General features: G+C 40.1%; 1 protein-coding gene across 3 annotated transcripts in view; it reads right to left on the bottom strand.

Moving 5' to 3' along the window:
• Positions 1 to 14,746, bottom strand: part of EPC2 (enhancer of polycomb 2) — a 159,804-nt gene that overhangs the window by 54,628 nt on the left and 90,430 nt on the right. Inside the window, exons 1-2 of one of the 3 annotated variants that reach the window (XM_073305428.2) lie at positions 8,090 to 8,322; positions 191 to 350 (exon numbers count right to left, since the gene is read on the bottom strand). In XM_073305428.2, the coding sequence (XP_073161529.1) occupies positions 191 to 290 (100 nt within the window). In that variant the 5' untranslated portion in view covers positions 291 to 350; positions 8,090 to 8,322. Of the gene's footprint in view, positions 1 to 190; positions 352 to 8,089; positions 8,323 to 14,746 lie in introns of those variants that run through there. The other 2 variants (XM_073305427.1, XM_073305426.1) reach the window with 2 other exon arrangements.

The following is a 14,746-nucleotide window of genomic DNA, read 5'->3' as shown; positions in this document are numbered from 1 at the left end:
CCCTCAATCCCCAAATCCTCCAGGCTACTTCAAAGGAGAAACAAGGACTTAGCTACTTTAACTCTTACCAGGTTTTTTGGGGATCCTTCCACCTACCCCACAAATACTTTTATAATTTTGCCTCTGCAATCATTAAGAACATTCCCAAGTTAACTTAAAGGAAGACAGAACAACATATCCATGAACTTACGCTGAATGTGAATGAACTGCTTTGGTTGTTTAAACTCTCCTTTGTACAGGCGATTGTAATAGTTGACATTGCTCTCTGCCTCAGGAACTGGGATAACCATGCTCTCTTTCTTTTCTCTAAAGACTTGCTGTGCCGAAATAGCTCGTTGTAAATGGTGTTCCTGAAAGAGGAAAAATTTAGAATTTATTTAGATGACAGCATTTATTTTTTTAAAATATAAAAAAAGGATAAAGTTAGCCCATTTTCCTAGCAGTAGTGTTCTTCAGTGTCATGGAGAAGATCCTAGTAAAATTGTTGTTGGTGTTTTGTTTTTTGCTTCCAGGCCAGCAGGGTACAGTAATGGGAGAAAAAGAGTCCTCTGCATTTACCACCAAGTCATAGGCAAATTCAGCTGTTGACAGGTTCCAAATAAGGAAAAATATCTCAAGCTTCCATAAATGATATAGGGGACTCTAGAGAGAGGAAAACATCTTCTAAGCATACTCACTACCCTTTTTTTAAAATGAGAAAAACAGACAGCAGGTGTTGCAAGTTAAACAAAATAATCTAAAAGGGGTATAGAAAGTGTCATGGCTCAAAATTAGCAATGTATGCACATTAATTCCTTATAGAATGGGAAGCCCACGGTTCAAATCAAGATCCTGAACTAACTTGATCCACTCCCAAACACAAAAAAATACCATGTTTTTATTGAACATTGTTCCACCAGCCAGTTTTCAGAATGGAAAGAAGACAACAAAAAATGATTAAGGGTATGGAACAGCTTCCATATAAGGAAAGATTTAAAAGACTGGGACCATTACGCTTGGAAAAGACAGGACTAAGTGGATATATGACATGTCTATAAACTCATGAATGGTATGGAGAAAGTGAATAAGGGTAAATAACACTTCCTTTCTCATAACACAAGAACTAGGGGTCACCTAATGAAATTAATAGGCAGCAGGTTTAAAACAAACAGAAGGGAGTACTTCTTCACACAACACACAGTTAACCTGTGGAACGTTGCCAGGGGAGTTTGTGCAGGCCAAAACTATAAGTGGGTTCTAAAAAGAATTAGATAAGTTCATGGAGTAGGTCCATCAATGGTTATTAGCCAGTCAGGGATCCAATCCCATGCTCTTGCTGTCCCTAAGACTCTGACTGCTAGATACTGGGACTAGACGACAGGGGGATGGATAATTTGATAATTGCCCTGCTCTGTTCATTCGCTTTGAAGCATCTGGCATTGGCCACTGTTGGAAGACAGGTTACTGGGCTAGATGGACCACTGGTCTGACCCAGTATGGCCATTCTTATGTTCATTTGTTACCTGCTTCCATTTTGTGGTTTGTTTTTTTTTTAAAGAATACTATAATAGGCAAAAGTAACAGGCACATATTTCCCCACAGAAGAACACAGAGAATATTTGTGGAACTCCAATTACTCAAATATGCAACAGTGTTCCTTTATACCAAGGGTCAGCAACCTTTCAGAAGTGGTGTGCTGAGTCTTCATTTATTCACTCTGATTTAAGGTTTTGCGTGCCAGTAATACATTTTAACGTTCTTAGAAGGTCTTTCTCTATAAGTCTATATTATGTAACTAAACTATTGTTGTATGTAAAGTAAACAAGGTTTTTAAAATGTTTAAGAAGCTTCATTTAAAATTAAATTAAAACTCAGATCTTATCAATTTAGTGCAGTGGTTCTTAACCTGGGGTGCATGCACCCCCTAGGGGTGCGAGATGCCCTTTCTGGGGGTGAGACACATGCGAGTTTTTTTAGAAGGTAAATCATCGAAAACACAAATTAAGCACAGGCACGTAAGTACAACTACTTTGTTTCATCAAACCTACGTATTTATTATTTTAATTTTAAGGATTACTGTAATATACAAAGTTTTTAAGTTTTCTAGTTTTTAAGCTAATTGTAGTGTAATTTTTGAATAAGGGGTGAGAGAACATATTTTAAGAACTCCAGACCGTCAGCAGGCTCTGCAGGGCTGGGTGTAGTGTATTAAATTGCTCCCCACAGGAATGTACTACTTACGGTGTCCTGCTTATGGCTGCTGGTTCGATAGGCGTGGGAGTCCAGGGGGGCCTGTTAAGGGTTGGGGGTGTGGATAGATGTCGGGGCAGTCAGGGGACAGGGAGCAGGGGGGCTTGGATGGGGGGGCCGATGGAGGGGGTCCTGGGAGAGGGCAGTCAGGAGAACAAGGAGCAGGGTGGGCTGGATGGGTGTAGGGTTCTGAGGGGGACAGGGAGTGTGGGGGGGGGAGAGGGGGGGTTGGATGGGTCAGGGGTTATGAGGGGGGCAGTCAGGAGGCGGGAAGTGGGCCAGCTGTTCGGGGAGGCACAGCCTTCCCTACCCTGGTGTAGTGTATTAAATTTTTCCCATAGGAATGTGCTACTTACGGTGTACTACTTACGGCTGCCAGTCCTGGTGCTCGGCAAGTAGCACATTCCTACAGGGAGAAATTTAATACACTACAGCGGCAGACAGAACCCCAGACCAGCAGCTCCTGCCAGCCGGGGACCTGGCCGCCAGCCCCACTCAGCCCGCTGCAGGCTTGAGGTTCCATTCACCCAGGCCGGCAGCGCGCTGAGCAGGGGCGGCGGCCAGGATGCCGGCTGGCAGGAATGTGCCAGTAAAAAAATCAGCACGCATGCTGCAGGTTGCCAACCCCAGCTTTATACTTTGTACTCTTACCCTACTGGAGACAGAATAACCAAACCCAAGTCACAGGAAGTATGAATTACACTATCCCTTTATTAGGTTACCAGAATTCTTTATCATCCATATATCTCTTACTAGTTATTTTGGTGCAAATCCAACTACACATGTGGATTAGCATAGGATAATTGTGATTTTTCTCCTTCAATTGATTTTGTAAAATGTTCACATTATAATCCATGAAACAAAGAAAGAAAGATGCTAGAAAACATAATATACAATTATATTTGCAGTGTAACTTTGCATAAACAATGGTTTATGCAAACAAGGCTGGGAAAATGTATGAAACCTACTAATCAGAGACTAAACCTCCTAGCAATAAAATGGACATGAAAAGGTAAGTGGTGAACTAGGAAGACCCAGAGAAAATGCCAGATGCACACCAGATTTGCAGCTGCTGGGAATGGAGAGGATGACATATTACGGTCCTTCCATGGAACCTTCTTGGGGGCTTCATCTTTCGTATCAGGCTAACAGGATTATGACAAACTTGAAGCCAAATTCTCTCTTGCTGCCGTAAGGGAATTTTTAATCTCTCTGACTCCACCACTGCCTTGCTGTAAGGGGTTCAGATTCTCTATTCTACCTATTCCTTCACACTCCTGGCTGTTGGAAGAAGGGGTGAATAGAAAAAAGCCCCCATTACTCTCTTCCCTTCCCAGCATCTTGGGTTTTGGATGGTCTTCCCTCCCACAAATAACTCCAATGTCCGTCTCTTGTGCTCATACTTTCACCAAGCAGTGACACTAATTGTTATCAATACAACACATCAAGCGGACCAGAAGACTGATCTACAACTGAGGTGGGAAAATACCAACAGTTTTTTCCTGCCATTCCTTTTCCTCAGATAGGTCACTGAAACTACGATTCCTGCATTTTATTCTAAAAACATAAATTTCTAGTATCCCTGATCTTTCCCGAGTCTGTAGGACATGCCCTTATTTTACTTCTTCAAAATCTTCTTCGTCCAGACCACTATTTTCATTGTCAGCACACCCTGAAGAACGTACCTGTCCCCTTACCTGGCTGTTGTAACTCCTGTTTCCCTAAACATACTTAGAGAGGACCTTTTGTTTTAATTTATATGGATTGCAACCTGCATCAACATAAAATCTGCAACAAGTGAGAAGATCAGTACAGGAGACCATCACTGTCAAACTACATGAAAAATTTCACTGAAGTTTGGGAAGTAGAAGATGGGATAGTAAACTGTCTAGTTCTCCTCCCAGATGAACACCGTACGTAACCTGGTGCCTAATCCCAAGTGTTTGATGAAGTGGCAAGGGTATTAAATTTCTCTTTATGGAGAATCTGTGACCTTGGAGTTTTTTATTGCAGACACAGCTTTGAAGTAGGCCTGGGATGACAGGATGACCACACAGAGTCAGATTCACGGTTTAAATTATAATAGCATTCACCTTGAGAATCCCTAGTTTTCAAGGATTCCATGCACTGATCTAATTCCGATTGACACCACTTCATCTGTAATCCAACATTACAAACGTTATTGATGTACTTACTAACACCATCAATGCAGCCACTACTATCTCTCCTGCACTGCGAAGTAACCTTATTGCAAGGTGGTAATGGCACCATCCCATTTTATGGCCTTGTACAGCTTCCAGAAACCACTTGTTTGACTGACATGTAAATTTCTCCTATTCAGACCTTAATTGGATTTCTAGTCATTCCCAAGGCACTTGCTTTTCCCTCCTGCACTTAACTTCCCGTGCTGACATTTCATACTTTCAGAAGTCATATAATTAATTAGATTTAGCAAGTTTTCCTCTGAGATTTTGTTCTAATACATTTAGTTAAATTCTCTTGCACCTTTTATTAGTGAACATACTGCACGGTGTCAAAGACTTACTCAATCTGTGCAATATAAATGTGCAAGGCATCCACGGTCAAACTTTGTCATGCAACAGAATTCCTGTTCCTTTTTCAATTTGACATTTTATCCAAAGTAACCATAAATTTCTATTAAAAGGACCGCAAAATAGATGCTGAATAAAGTGCTCTGAAATCGTTGAAGGCAACAAGCCTCAAGCTACCTTAGAAATGCCATACCAGGGGTTAAATCACTTGCATTTTAAAAACAAACTTTTTGAAAATAAGATAAAGTAACCCAATTTGTATAGAAAGTAAGGAATAAAAATGTACTGATTGATGAAGGGACAGAGAAAGTTTACCTGTTTGAAAGGGAAGGCATATAACAATTGAGATTCAGGAAACCTTCTTTTGCTCTGGAAATATTTCTATATTTTATTTAATAATGGAAATAAAAAATTCACATTTTCTTAAAAATCTTTAAAAAATACCACAAATAAGAAAAAAAAGTATACAAAGAAAGTTTACAAAAACTGAGAGGTAATTAAGGATTACTCTGTCTTAATGAAAAAACAAACAAACATGAATTCTCAACTATAAATAAAAACACAGTACTGAAACATACTATGATTTTCTGAAACAACTGTCCTTTATCTCAAGGGTCACAGACTAACCAACAAAATTTTGCAATTGCAAAATCCTATCAAAATTTTCTAAAGAGTCAAAACTTCATGAAAAAAAAATCTATACAAGCTAAATGTCAATTCCTACAATTGAAATCCTGTTTGCTGTATTAAAGACTTTCATATTAGACTAGATCTACTAAAAGGGATACAGCAAACTTGAAATATAATCAGTTTTCAAGAGGAGTTAAAAGAAGTGTTGGACATACTAAGACGAAGTACTCTTCAGTATATTGCCTAAGATTTCTGCCATTTTTTGTGGTTTTAATCTCCCCTGCTGGTGAATGAAAGGTCCATACAAACAACTAACTGAATTACTATAAAGACAAAACAGTGAAACTGAAAATGCAAGTGCTGCCAAATGAACAAAGAAAGAAACTAAAAGGTAGAGAAACTTTTTTCCCATTTCTAATGTCTCAAAAAGTCAGACAAATGTGATTTAAACTGATATATCACTTTAATGCTAAAAACAAAAACTGAACATTCAAATCAAAAATAGCTAAGTTTAATATGAATTATTCTTGCAGTTTAAGCATAGTTTGTAATATTCAAATGAATCACAATTTTCCTAAGAGAGAGTTAAATATATATGTAAACATTCAATTAAGCAATGAGTGTAGATTTAATTCATAGCATTAAAATACAGTCACAACACTGATGAAAGATTACAAATGATATAGCTTAGGGTCATTCACTTTAGTTACTAAAATAGAAATATCCATAGTACACTCGAAGAGCAGACTTTTCTAAAAAATAAATTGCAATGGAAAAGTAAGATCTAATTTGATATAATCTTCACATTGAGAGGAAAGGTAGTTAAGAACAATGATTTAACAATCATCATCAAAAAGTGAAAACAGGTTAAAAAAGAATATTCTGTTATTTATTCATCCTATAAATAACTAATTTGCGTATAAAAACTGTTAAATAGGAGTTAAGTACATATCAGTAATTTAAAGGTAAAAAATATTATAGGAATGTTGAAATTATCCTAAAGGAAGTTTTACAAACCCAAGAAATTTTAGCAGGTAAGAAATTAGTTTTTTTGTAACTCAGGGTATGTCTTCACTAGCAAAGTTAAAAAGTGCTGACACGGCAGCACTTTAACGTGGCTGTGTAGTCGTGGCACCAGCGCTGGGAAAGAGCTCTCCCAGTGCTGTAAAAAAAACCCCACCCCCAAGAGGGGAGTAGCTACCAGCGCTGAAAGGCCTTGTCTACACTGCCACTTTACAGAGCTGAAACTTGCAGCGCTCGGGGGGCGGGGGGATGATGTTTTTTCACACCCCATAGCAAGGAAGTTGCAGCACTGTGAAGTGGCAGATGTCACCACTGTGCTTCCCCAAAACTCTACGGAAAATTCTTAGACAGATTTCTCTTATCAGATTAAATCTCTTCCAGGCCCACCCAGAAGTAAGCAGCAGCCTGCTCTATTTCCAAACCAAAACAAAATTAAGGGAAGGAGAAAGACGGAAACCGTAAAAAGGTTACTACACTAAAGCTTGGATGTCCGATTGTGTGAACACTACATCTACTGAATTTAGGACATTAAAGTTATAGGTTGAGATTTTCAAACCTGATTTGGGGACTTATTTGACATAACTCCCATTAAAATTGGAGTTGTGAATCTTCGTCAACTCTGAAAATCTCAAATACAGATTTTAAAGAAAGTGTGTAGGATGCTGCATTAACACCTTTGCACAACACTGACAAGATCCCTAATAGTTATGGAATCTGATGACAACCCTGGTCAAGTGGTCTTTAACCTTTTCAGGGCTAGGCCAATTTGCTTTCTTACAGATTTCCAAGATGCAAACATGAATCTATTAGAAATTGTACAAAAGGCAATTTTAGTAAATCGCATTTCTGGTCTTCGAAAAAAACAGAAAAGGGACACCTTTTGTTTTCTCCTGTGGTTAGTCCATCTATTCTGTAATTGCACTGAATAGTGGCCTTGTGACTACATTCATCTGCTCAGCCAGTCTGCTATTTTGTTGATCTTTTTTTACAATATGGAAGTCTACAATGGAGACTGGATTCCTCTCTGTCCAACAGGATATGACAGTTTCTCTTAGCAAGGCCTTGTTTTGAGCTCCCCTGATTTATGCAGATGCATTGTCTCTTTTGGAAAGAACATACTTCCCGTGCCTGCATTCTTTTCCCACCCTAAAAGTATCTATGACTTCATGTTTTATAGAAGACCTGTCAGAATTCTCTTTGTGTGGAAAGAGCATAACTATAGTACTTCCATCAGCACCATACAGAGCCTCTGCACTGGCCAAAGTGAACTATTAGCTAGGATTCTCCACCCCCAAGAAATTTGGCCTCCCTTGGAACTCCAACAGAGCGAACTGACTGAAATAAGGAAGTCAGATATAGGACAGAAAGCATGCTTGAAGGTGCTCTCTCAATAGCTGAACACCTTTGGGGGGAGGGGAGGAAGGTGATCATCTTCAAGTTTAATGGCTTTGTTTGCTTTTTGAAAGACAAGTGTTTTAGTGCATTAAAATATCATAAATATAACTAATGTTTTTCAAGAGACCTAGGAAAAAACTTTCCCCAAGGATTTTAAGGGATTGAGGTCCCTTCTTGATATTTGGTCCTTTAAAAGGTGAAATTAGGGCTTGGCTACACTTGCATGTTTTACCGCAATAAAGCCTCCTAGAGCACTCTACCTTACTCCCCGTCCACACTGGCAAGGCATGTAGAGCGCTCTAACTCCCTGGCTGGAGTGCTCCTGGTACTCCACCTCCACGAGAGGATTAACGGCTGGATGAGACGCTGCAGCTCCAGTGTAAACGAGGTTACAGCACTGACCTCCGGAAACGACCCATTAACTGAAGTGGCCTCTCTTGCTTTGTTGTGAACTCGGCAGGAATGCGGAAGTGGCCCTTTCAAAGCTCTGTTTCAGAGTGCTGGCTGCTTATCTGGTCTGAGAAAAAAACCGAACAGCTAACGTTTGCTTTGAGTGAGTGAGAGAGGCGCGGGGGAATGAGGGAGGCCTGAACTTACAAGACAGCATGCTCACGCTCTTAGCGCCCCAAAAACCCACTCTCTCTCCCCCGCCACATACACACAACACATCCCACCCTCCCCATCTGAAAAGCACATTACAGCTACTTGAACGCTGGGATAGCTGCCCATAATGCACTGCTCCCAATACAGCTGCAGCGTGCTGCAAAGGTGGCCACGCCATAGTGCGCTTTCAGCTCTCAGAATGGACAGACTGGAGCACTTTCCCTAGTGCGCTCTCCGAAGGCTGGTTTAACCCAAAGCACTCTGCCGCTGCAAGTGTAGACAAACCCTCAGATATGCAGTTACATGGAGGATAGTCCAAACAACAAGAAATGCATTTAAAAGATTGCAACTCAATTTGGATAGAGTGTTGCAAATATCCAAGATCCTCCTTCATGAAGGGATTAGATTGGATTCAAAACTCTGATCTGGATGTCTCTAGGAGATTTCTGACTCCTACTGGTAGAAGCCAGAGAAAAACTGGTGGCAATGGCCATGGTTCCTGTCTCAGGGGTGAAAAAGGACTGGTAGAAATAGTCCTCAATTTCACTTTTGGACCCACCATATTGTTCAAGTACAATTAGACCATTTCAGAAAGCCTTAGGAGGGAAAACTCAACCATTTCTACTGCTACTGACTGTTCATGTGGACCATGACTATCTAGAGGGCATCGGAAAGAGGGTCTTGGCTATACAGAAGAACCACCAAATCTCAGGAAAATCAAGAGCTGGGCATTTGGGCCAACTGTTTTTTTCCCCCTTCAGTCCTATTTTTACTGCTAGAGCATGGCTAAAGGAAAGAAATATTTTGTCAACAGCAACATGAGCTATGCCATTCTGTTGCATAACTCAGCAGAACATCAACAGTAAGGTGGCAGAGGAGTGTTAGAATAAGCTATACCACCCTAGAGATTCACAAAGGGCCCTGTAATGGAGAGTTAAATCATATTATTTTTCTATTTAATTCACTCCAATAATCATTTCATGAGTGAGGTGGAGGAACTGGACTTCCCCTCCACCCCAGCCCCTTTCCCTCATTCTCTCCCCTGTTCTGTTTCTCCCAAGCAGGAGATGGGAAAAAAGAAGGGCTAGAAAATAAAGTTTTCACTAGCCCTGTCTCCTTTACAAGCCACTTTGTGCCTAAGGGCATTCAAGTCTGTGAGGGACCTATACATCTCATGGGAAAGAGTCTACTGAGAGCGTGGTAAATGCCATTAAATTCCTCTCCCCTTCTCTCTGCCAATCTAATTCAATCCAGCAAATGAAGCATATGTACCATGAGTGTAACTGGCTTCTAAGGTTGAAGGATATGAAGGGGAAAATGAGCCCTGGTGTTAATACCCTCTCTGAAGTCTCTGGAACAAAATGACACATTCACAGTGGTCTTCTGCACAGGAACTTCACTAAAAGTTTTCCTGCCCTCACCTGAACTTGCTTGTACATTCTGTGGCATTATGAAGGTTCTGTTGGAGGTGAGACTCTCAGTACTGGTTCAGAAACTGCTCAGAGCTGAGGTCCTTAAGGTAATAGTTTGCCAGCAAACCAGAAGACTGACTTGAACGGAGACATGATGGGACTCAGAAAGGGGAGCCGAAGGAGTATCAGACAAACCGAAGGAGGAATCTCCAATCCACTCACTGTGTATATAACAAAGCTAGTGGCTGTTCAGTTATTCACTGCAGGAGCAGGCAAGGAGCTGAATGCTACTAATAGAGAGTAAAGATTTAGAAAAACCTTGAGCACCAAGGGTATCTGCCCAATGTGTTATACTTCATTCAAAATTGCAAGATTCCTTGGGAAAATGTATCAGCCAAGCACAATAATCTATGCTCCCATGTCTGCTGTTTTGGGGGGAGGGGCAGGGGTGAGAGAGGTGGTGGGGACAGAAGAGAAGAAACATACTCACAGCTACAATGATTAATCCTAACAGTAATCAATCTGCCTTTTTCTGGGGGGGGGGGGGTAGGGATACTCTGAATAATTAGAAGATTACAGTATTTATAACCTGGATAAATACCACTGAATAACTCTTCAAATATTAAAGTTAAATAATATTTAAGTTTAAAAAAAACCCATACAACTGTCCCCTAAACCGACCAACATAGCATCGATCTAACTATTTACATGTAGTGTTTCAAATGTCAGCCATTTTTTGCTAGACCAGTGACTTAAAACATGAGTTCAGAATTTTATAAAACAAGAGAGCTATTTTTTCATCTTGCCAAATTAAAAAAAAAAATACCTGAATGGATTTTGCCTCAAATTAAATATTATTACTGTTATTATTAGAAATTCACTTATGAGCTGAGACCAATCATGGAAAGTTTCAGCTGAACAGGAACATTTTTCACAAAGTTATGAGCACTTCAATACAGAGGATCATAAGGTGGGTAGAGGCAACCTTACCTCTACAACTTTAAGTACCAGCAAAAGCTATAATTACATTTAACTATAAATACTAACAAAATTTCAACACAAGTACCACCAACCCAAATAATAAAAATCAAAGAAACCCAATTAAGTTATGGCAGCAACCAATAAACAAGAATTTACAGAAAGCAAAATCTTCAGCTAGCCCCGTTCAACACATTTGTGTCATCCATCCCACGCATAAGCAAATGCTCCACTGAAACAACCTCAACTGTACCTATGTAAAAAGCATCTGTCCCCATCCAAACTTAAGTAAGATTTGTATCTACAAAGTGGACCTTATAAGAAAATCTACTTCAGTAACTGACAGGTTTCAGAGTAGCAGCCATGTTAGTCTGTATCCAGAGAAAGAAAAGGAGGACTTGTGGCACCTTAGAGACTAAAAAATTTATTTGAGCATAAGCTTTCGTGAGCTACAGCTCACTTCATCGGATGTATTCACTGATGAAGTGAGCTGTAGCTCACGAAAGCTTATGCTCAAATAAATGTGTTAGTCTCTAAGATGCCACAAGTCCTCATTTTCTTTTTTCAGTAACTGAGTACCCTGATTCAAATCCCCAAATTCAGGCAAAAGGAAGGATGAATTTTTCAGAGGATCATACTTTATGAAGCAGTTTCCCCCTTCTTCACAGGTACCAAAACACACAGGATTCCAACTCTTGGGGCAAATCTAAATTGCAATTCAACACCCATGGCTGATCTGTGTCAGCTGACTCAGGCTCATGGAGCTCAGACTGCAGGGCTGTAAAATGGTGATGTAGATGCTCTGGGACCCTCCCTGTTCTAAACCAGCCTTTGATTACTTTAAAAAGGTAAAAAGAAAAGGAGTACTTGTGGCACCTTAGTCTCTAAGGTGCCACAAGTACTCCTTTTCTTTTTGCGGATACAGACTAACACGGCTGTTACTCTGAAACTTAAAAAAGGTAAAATGATTTAAATCAAATTTTGCAAAAATTAAACTTATAAAGATGCAAAAATAATACATCTGGGGCAGATCCTCAACTGATATAAATTGACTAAGAACATGTCCACACTAGTGAACTTACAGTGGCACAACTGTATCAATGCAGCTGTGCTGCTGTAAGACTGCTCATGCAGACACTCTTTGCCAATGGGAGAGAGCTCTCCCGTTGCCATAATTAAACCACCCCCAACAAGTGGCGGTAGCTATATCAGTGGGATAGCACTGGTGCTGTCAGTATAATTTATGTCGCTCAGAGACAGAGGTGTTTTTTCCCACACCCCCAAGCCATGTAAGTTATACCGACAAAAGTGCTAGTGTAGACATGGCCTTAGGGCCATCAGCTTCAACACAGCTGTGACAATTTACACCAGCTGAGGATCTGCCACCAGGGAATAACTATCCAAAACGGAAATCCAGCAGAATGAAGAAAAATCTGTATTTTCAGTGGCCAAATGTGAGGAAGCCACAGGAGCAATAATTAGGGCCCTACTAAAGTCATGGTCCATTCTGGACAATTTCATGGTCACAGGATTTTAAAAATCATAAATTTCATGATTTCAGCTATTTAAATCTGAAATTTCACAGGGTTGCAATCATAGGGGTCCTGACCCAAAAAGGAGTTGTGGGGGGGTTGCAAGGTTATTGTATGGGTGGTTGCGGTACTGTTACCCTCACTTCTACACTGCTGCTGGCAGTGGTGCTGCCTTTAAAGATGGGTACCCAGCCAACAGCCACTTCTCTCCTGCCACCCACCTCTGAAGGCAGCATAGAAGTAAGGGTGGCAATACTGCAACCCCCCTAAAATAACCTTGTGACTCCCCTGCAACTCCCTTTTGGGTCAGAACCCCAAATTGAGAAATGCTGGTCTCCCTCATAAAATCTGTATAGTATAGGGTAAAACCACACAAAAGACCAGATTTCACCAGGAGTGGGGGGGATGGGGGAGAGAACATGACACAACAGACACCAGATTTCACGGTCCATGATGTGTTTTTCATGGCCGTGAATTTGGTAGGGCCCTAGCGATAATGGACACCAAATTAAAAACATGAGTCTGCAAAACAATGCAACAGCAAATTCATCATACAGAGGCATTTACAAAGCAGAGACACAGTAATCCATCTCTTTGTGGCTTTGGTACAACCACATCTGGAGTAGTGTGCTGAATTTCAGGAATCAAATAGCCACAAAGATAAATTGGAGGGACTTCAAAGAGAAGAAGTAAAACTGATCAGAAGCTGAAGGAACTGAATTATAAGGAAAAATGAAGAGAGTAGGACATATATGCTCATGGCATGATTAGAGCAGGAGGGAGCGAGCGAATATAATTAATATTTGACCAACATAACTATGAATATTTAGATGGGCATAATGAGATAAAGTTAAGGGAGGAAAAATTTGCTGTTCATCATGAAAAACTTTCAAGAACTACATTTAGCAAACTGGAAAATAGCCTCTAAAGGTAGAAATCCTAATGCTTATCAACAGTGATAAAACACTAGAAAATGCACTGCTGGGGAAAATTCCATAGTAGTAGAAAGATGGACTGGACGTTTTATAAAGTATGCCAAAGTTGAGCCAAAAGAACAGTTAGTTCCTTAATCACAAGCAGCACAATTCTGCTCTCACAGAGATGCAACTTTTGTTAACTGGGGGAAGATAGTCCTCTTTCCTCTTAAATTTTTGGATTTCTTTAAGAGCAGATGACTCTATCAGCTGACCTATTATATCCACCTTTATTATATTTTAGACAGGCAGTTTTAAACAGAGAACTGTTTATGCTCCAGAAGCCTAAACCTCTTTCACTCTCTGCCAGCTCTCTTGTCAGCTTACTTCTGGCAAAAGCAGATATAGGAAAAGGGCAGATATAATGAAGTTGTCGCTCTTTTTATTTTACGTGGCTAGGCATCCTGTGAGTGTATATGCATTCATTACATATTCCCATAGATTTCAATGGGACTTGCACCTGTGTAAGTGAGGGAAGAATTTAACTCAAGATTTTTAGCCTGGAATTGCTGACTTCGTACTCAACTTATAGCAAAGCTGCTGAATAGGAGTACCGTATTTTTTATTACATCCCTCAGTAACAATATATTATGTTTTTTACAAATTAAATAATTAAAATATATGTACACTGAATACCCTTTTAAATTTTGTGAAGCACAAGGAGCATGAGATTTGGCACTATAGGATCCCCCTTCTCCCTTAAAAGTCAACTTGTCTGAGGAATCTCTTTCCATAGTTTCATTAAGATTAAAGACAAGGAAGCTTTAGTAGATATATTTGGGAAGCTCCAGTGAATTGAGATAAGGATTTAAACTGGACACAGAGAATCAGATTTTCAAATAGTTTCTTAAATTAACCCTCAGCTTGAGTTAAGCCTTGAGTTAAATCTGAAATTTCACAGGATTGTAATCACAGGGGTCCTGACCCAAAAAGGAGTTGTGGAGGGGTTGCAAGGTTATTGTATGGGTGGTTGCGGTACTGTTCTCGTTCAACAGAACTTTCTTGACAATACCAGCAGTTAGGTTTGTGTGATTCTATCTATTCAGTTTTAAGCCTACAATGCAAGTACCTACAGGGAATCATAATGCACAAGAGAACTGAATGGTCATTTCTTCTGCTATGAAGATGCTCTGCAGGTGGAAGACTGAAACCACTGGAAGACAAGAGAATGGCTGTTGATAACAGGATTGAGGTCTGGGAAAAGGGGATAAATGCAATGTGCTTGGAAGGAGAAAGAGATACAGTGAAATAAAACCTCCCTCCTTATGAGTGTATGGAGGGGGGCGGTTCTCATTACCAAATAAATTTTAGAAGTCCATGTACAAAGCAGTGTTATGCTGTCTAGTGTTTGCCAAGCTTCAGCAACACAAGCAATGTCAGAATACTGTATATACAAATTAAATGGCAAAAAAATTGTT

Source organism: Lepidochelys kempii, chromosome 11, assembly GCF_965140285.1.
Source record: "Lepidochelys kempii isolate rLepKem1 chromosome 11, rLepKem1.hap1, whole genome shotgun sequence".
NCBI classification, from domain to species: domain Eukaryota; kingdom Metazoa; phylum Chordata; order Testudines; family Cheloniidae; genus Lepidochelys; species Lepidochelys kempii.
The sequence above is the reverse complement of the archived record's forward strand: the minus strand, read 5'-3'. Positions and strand labels throughout refer to the sequence as shown.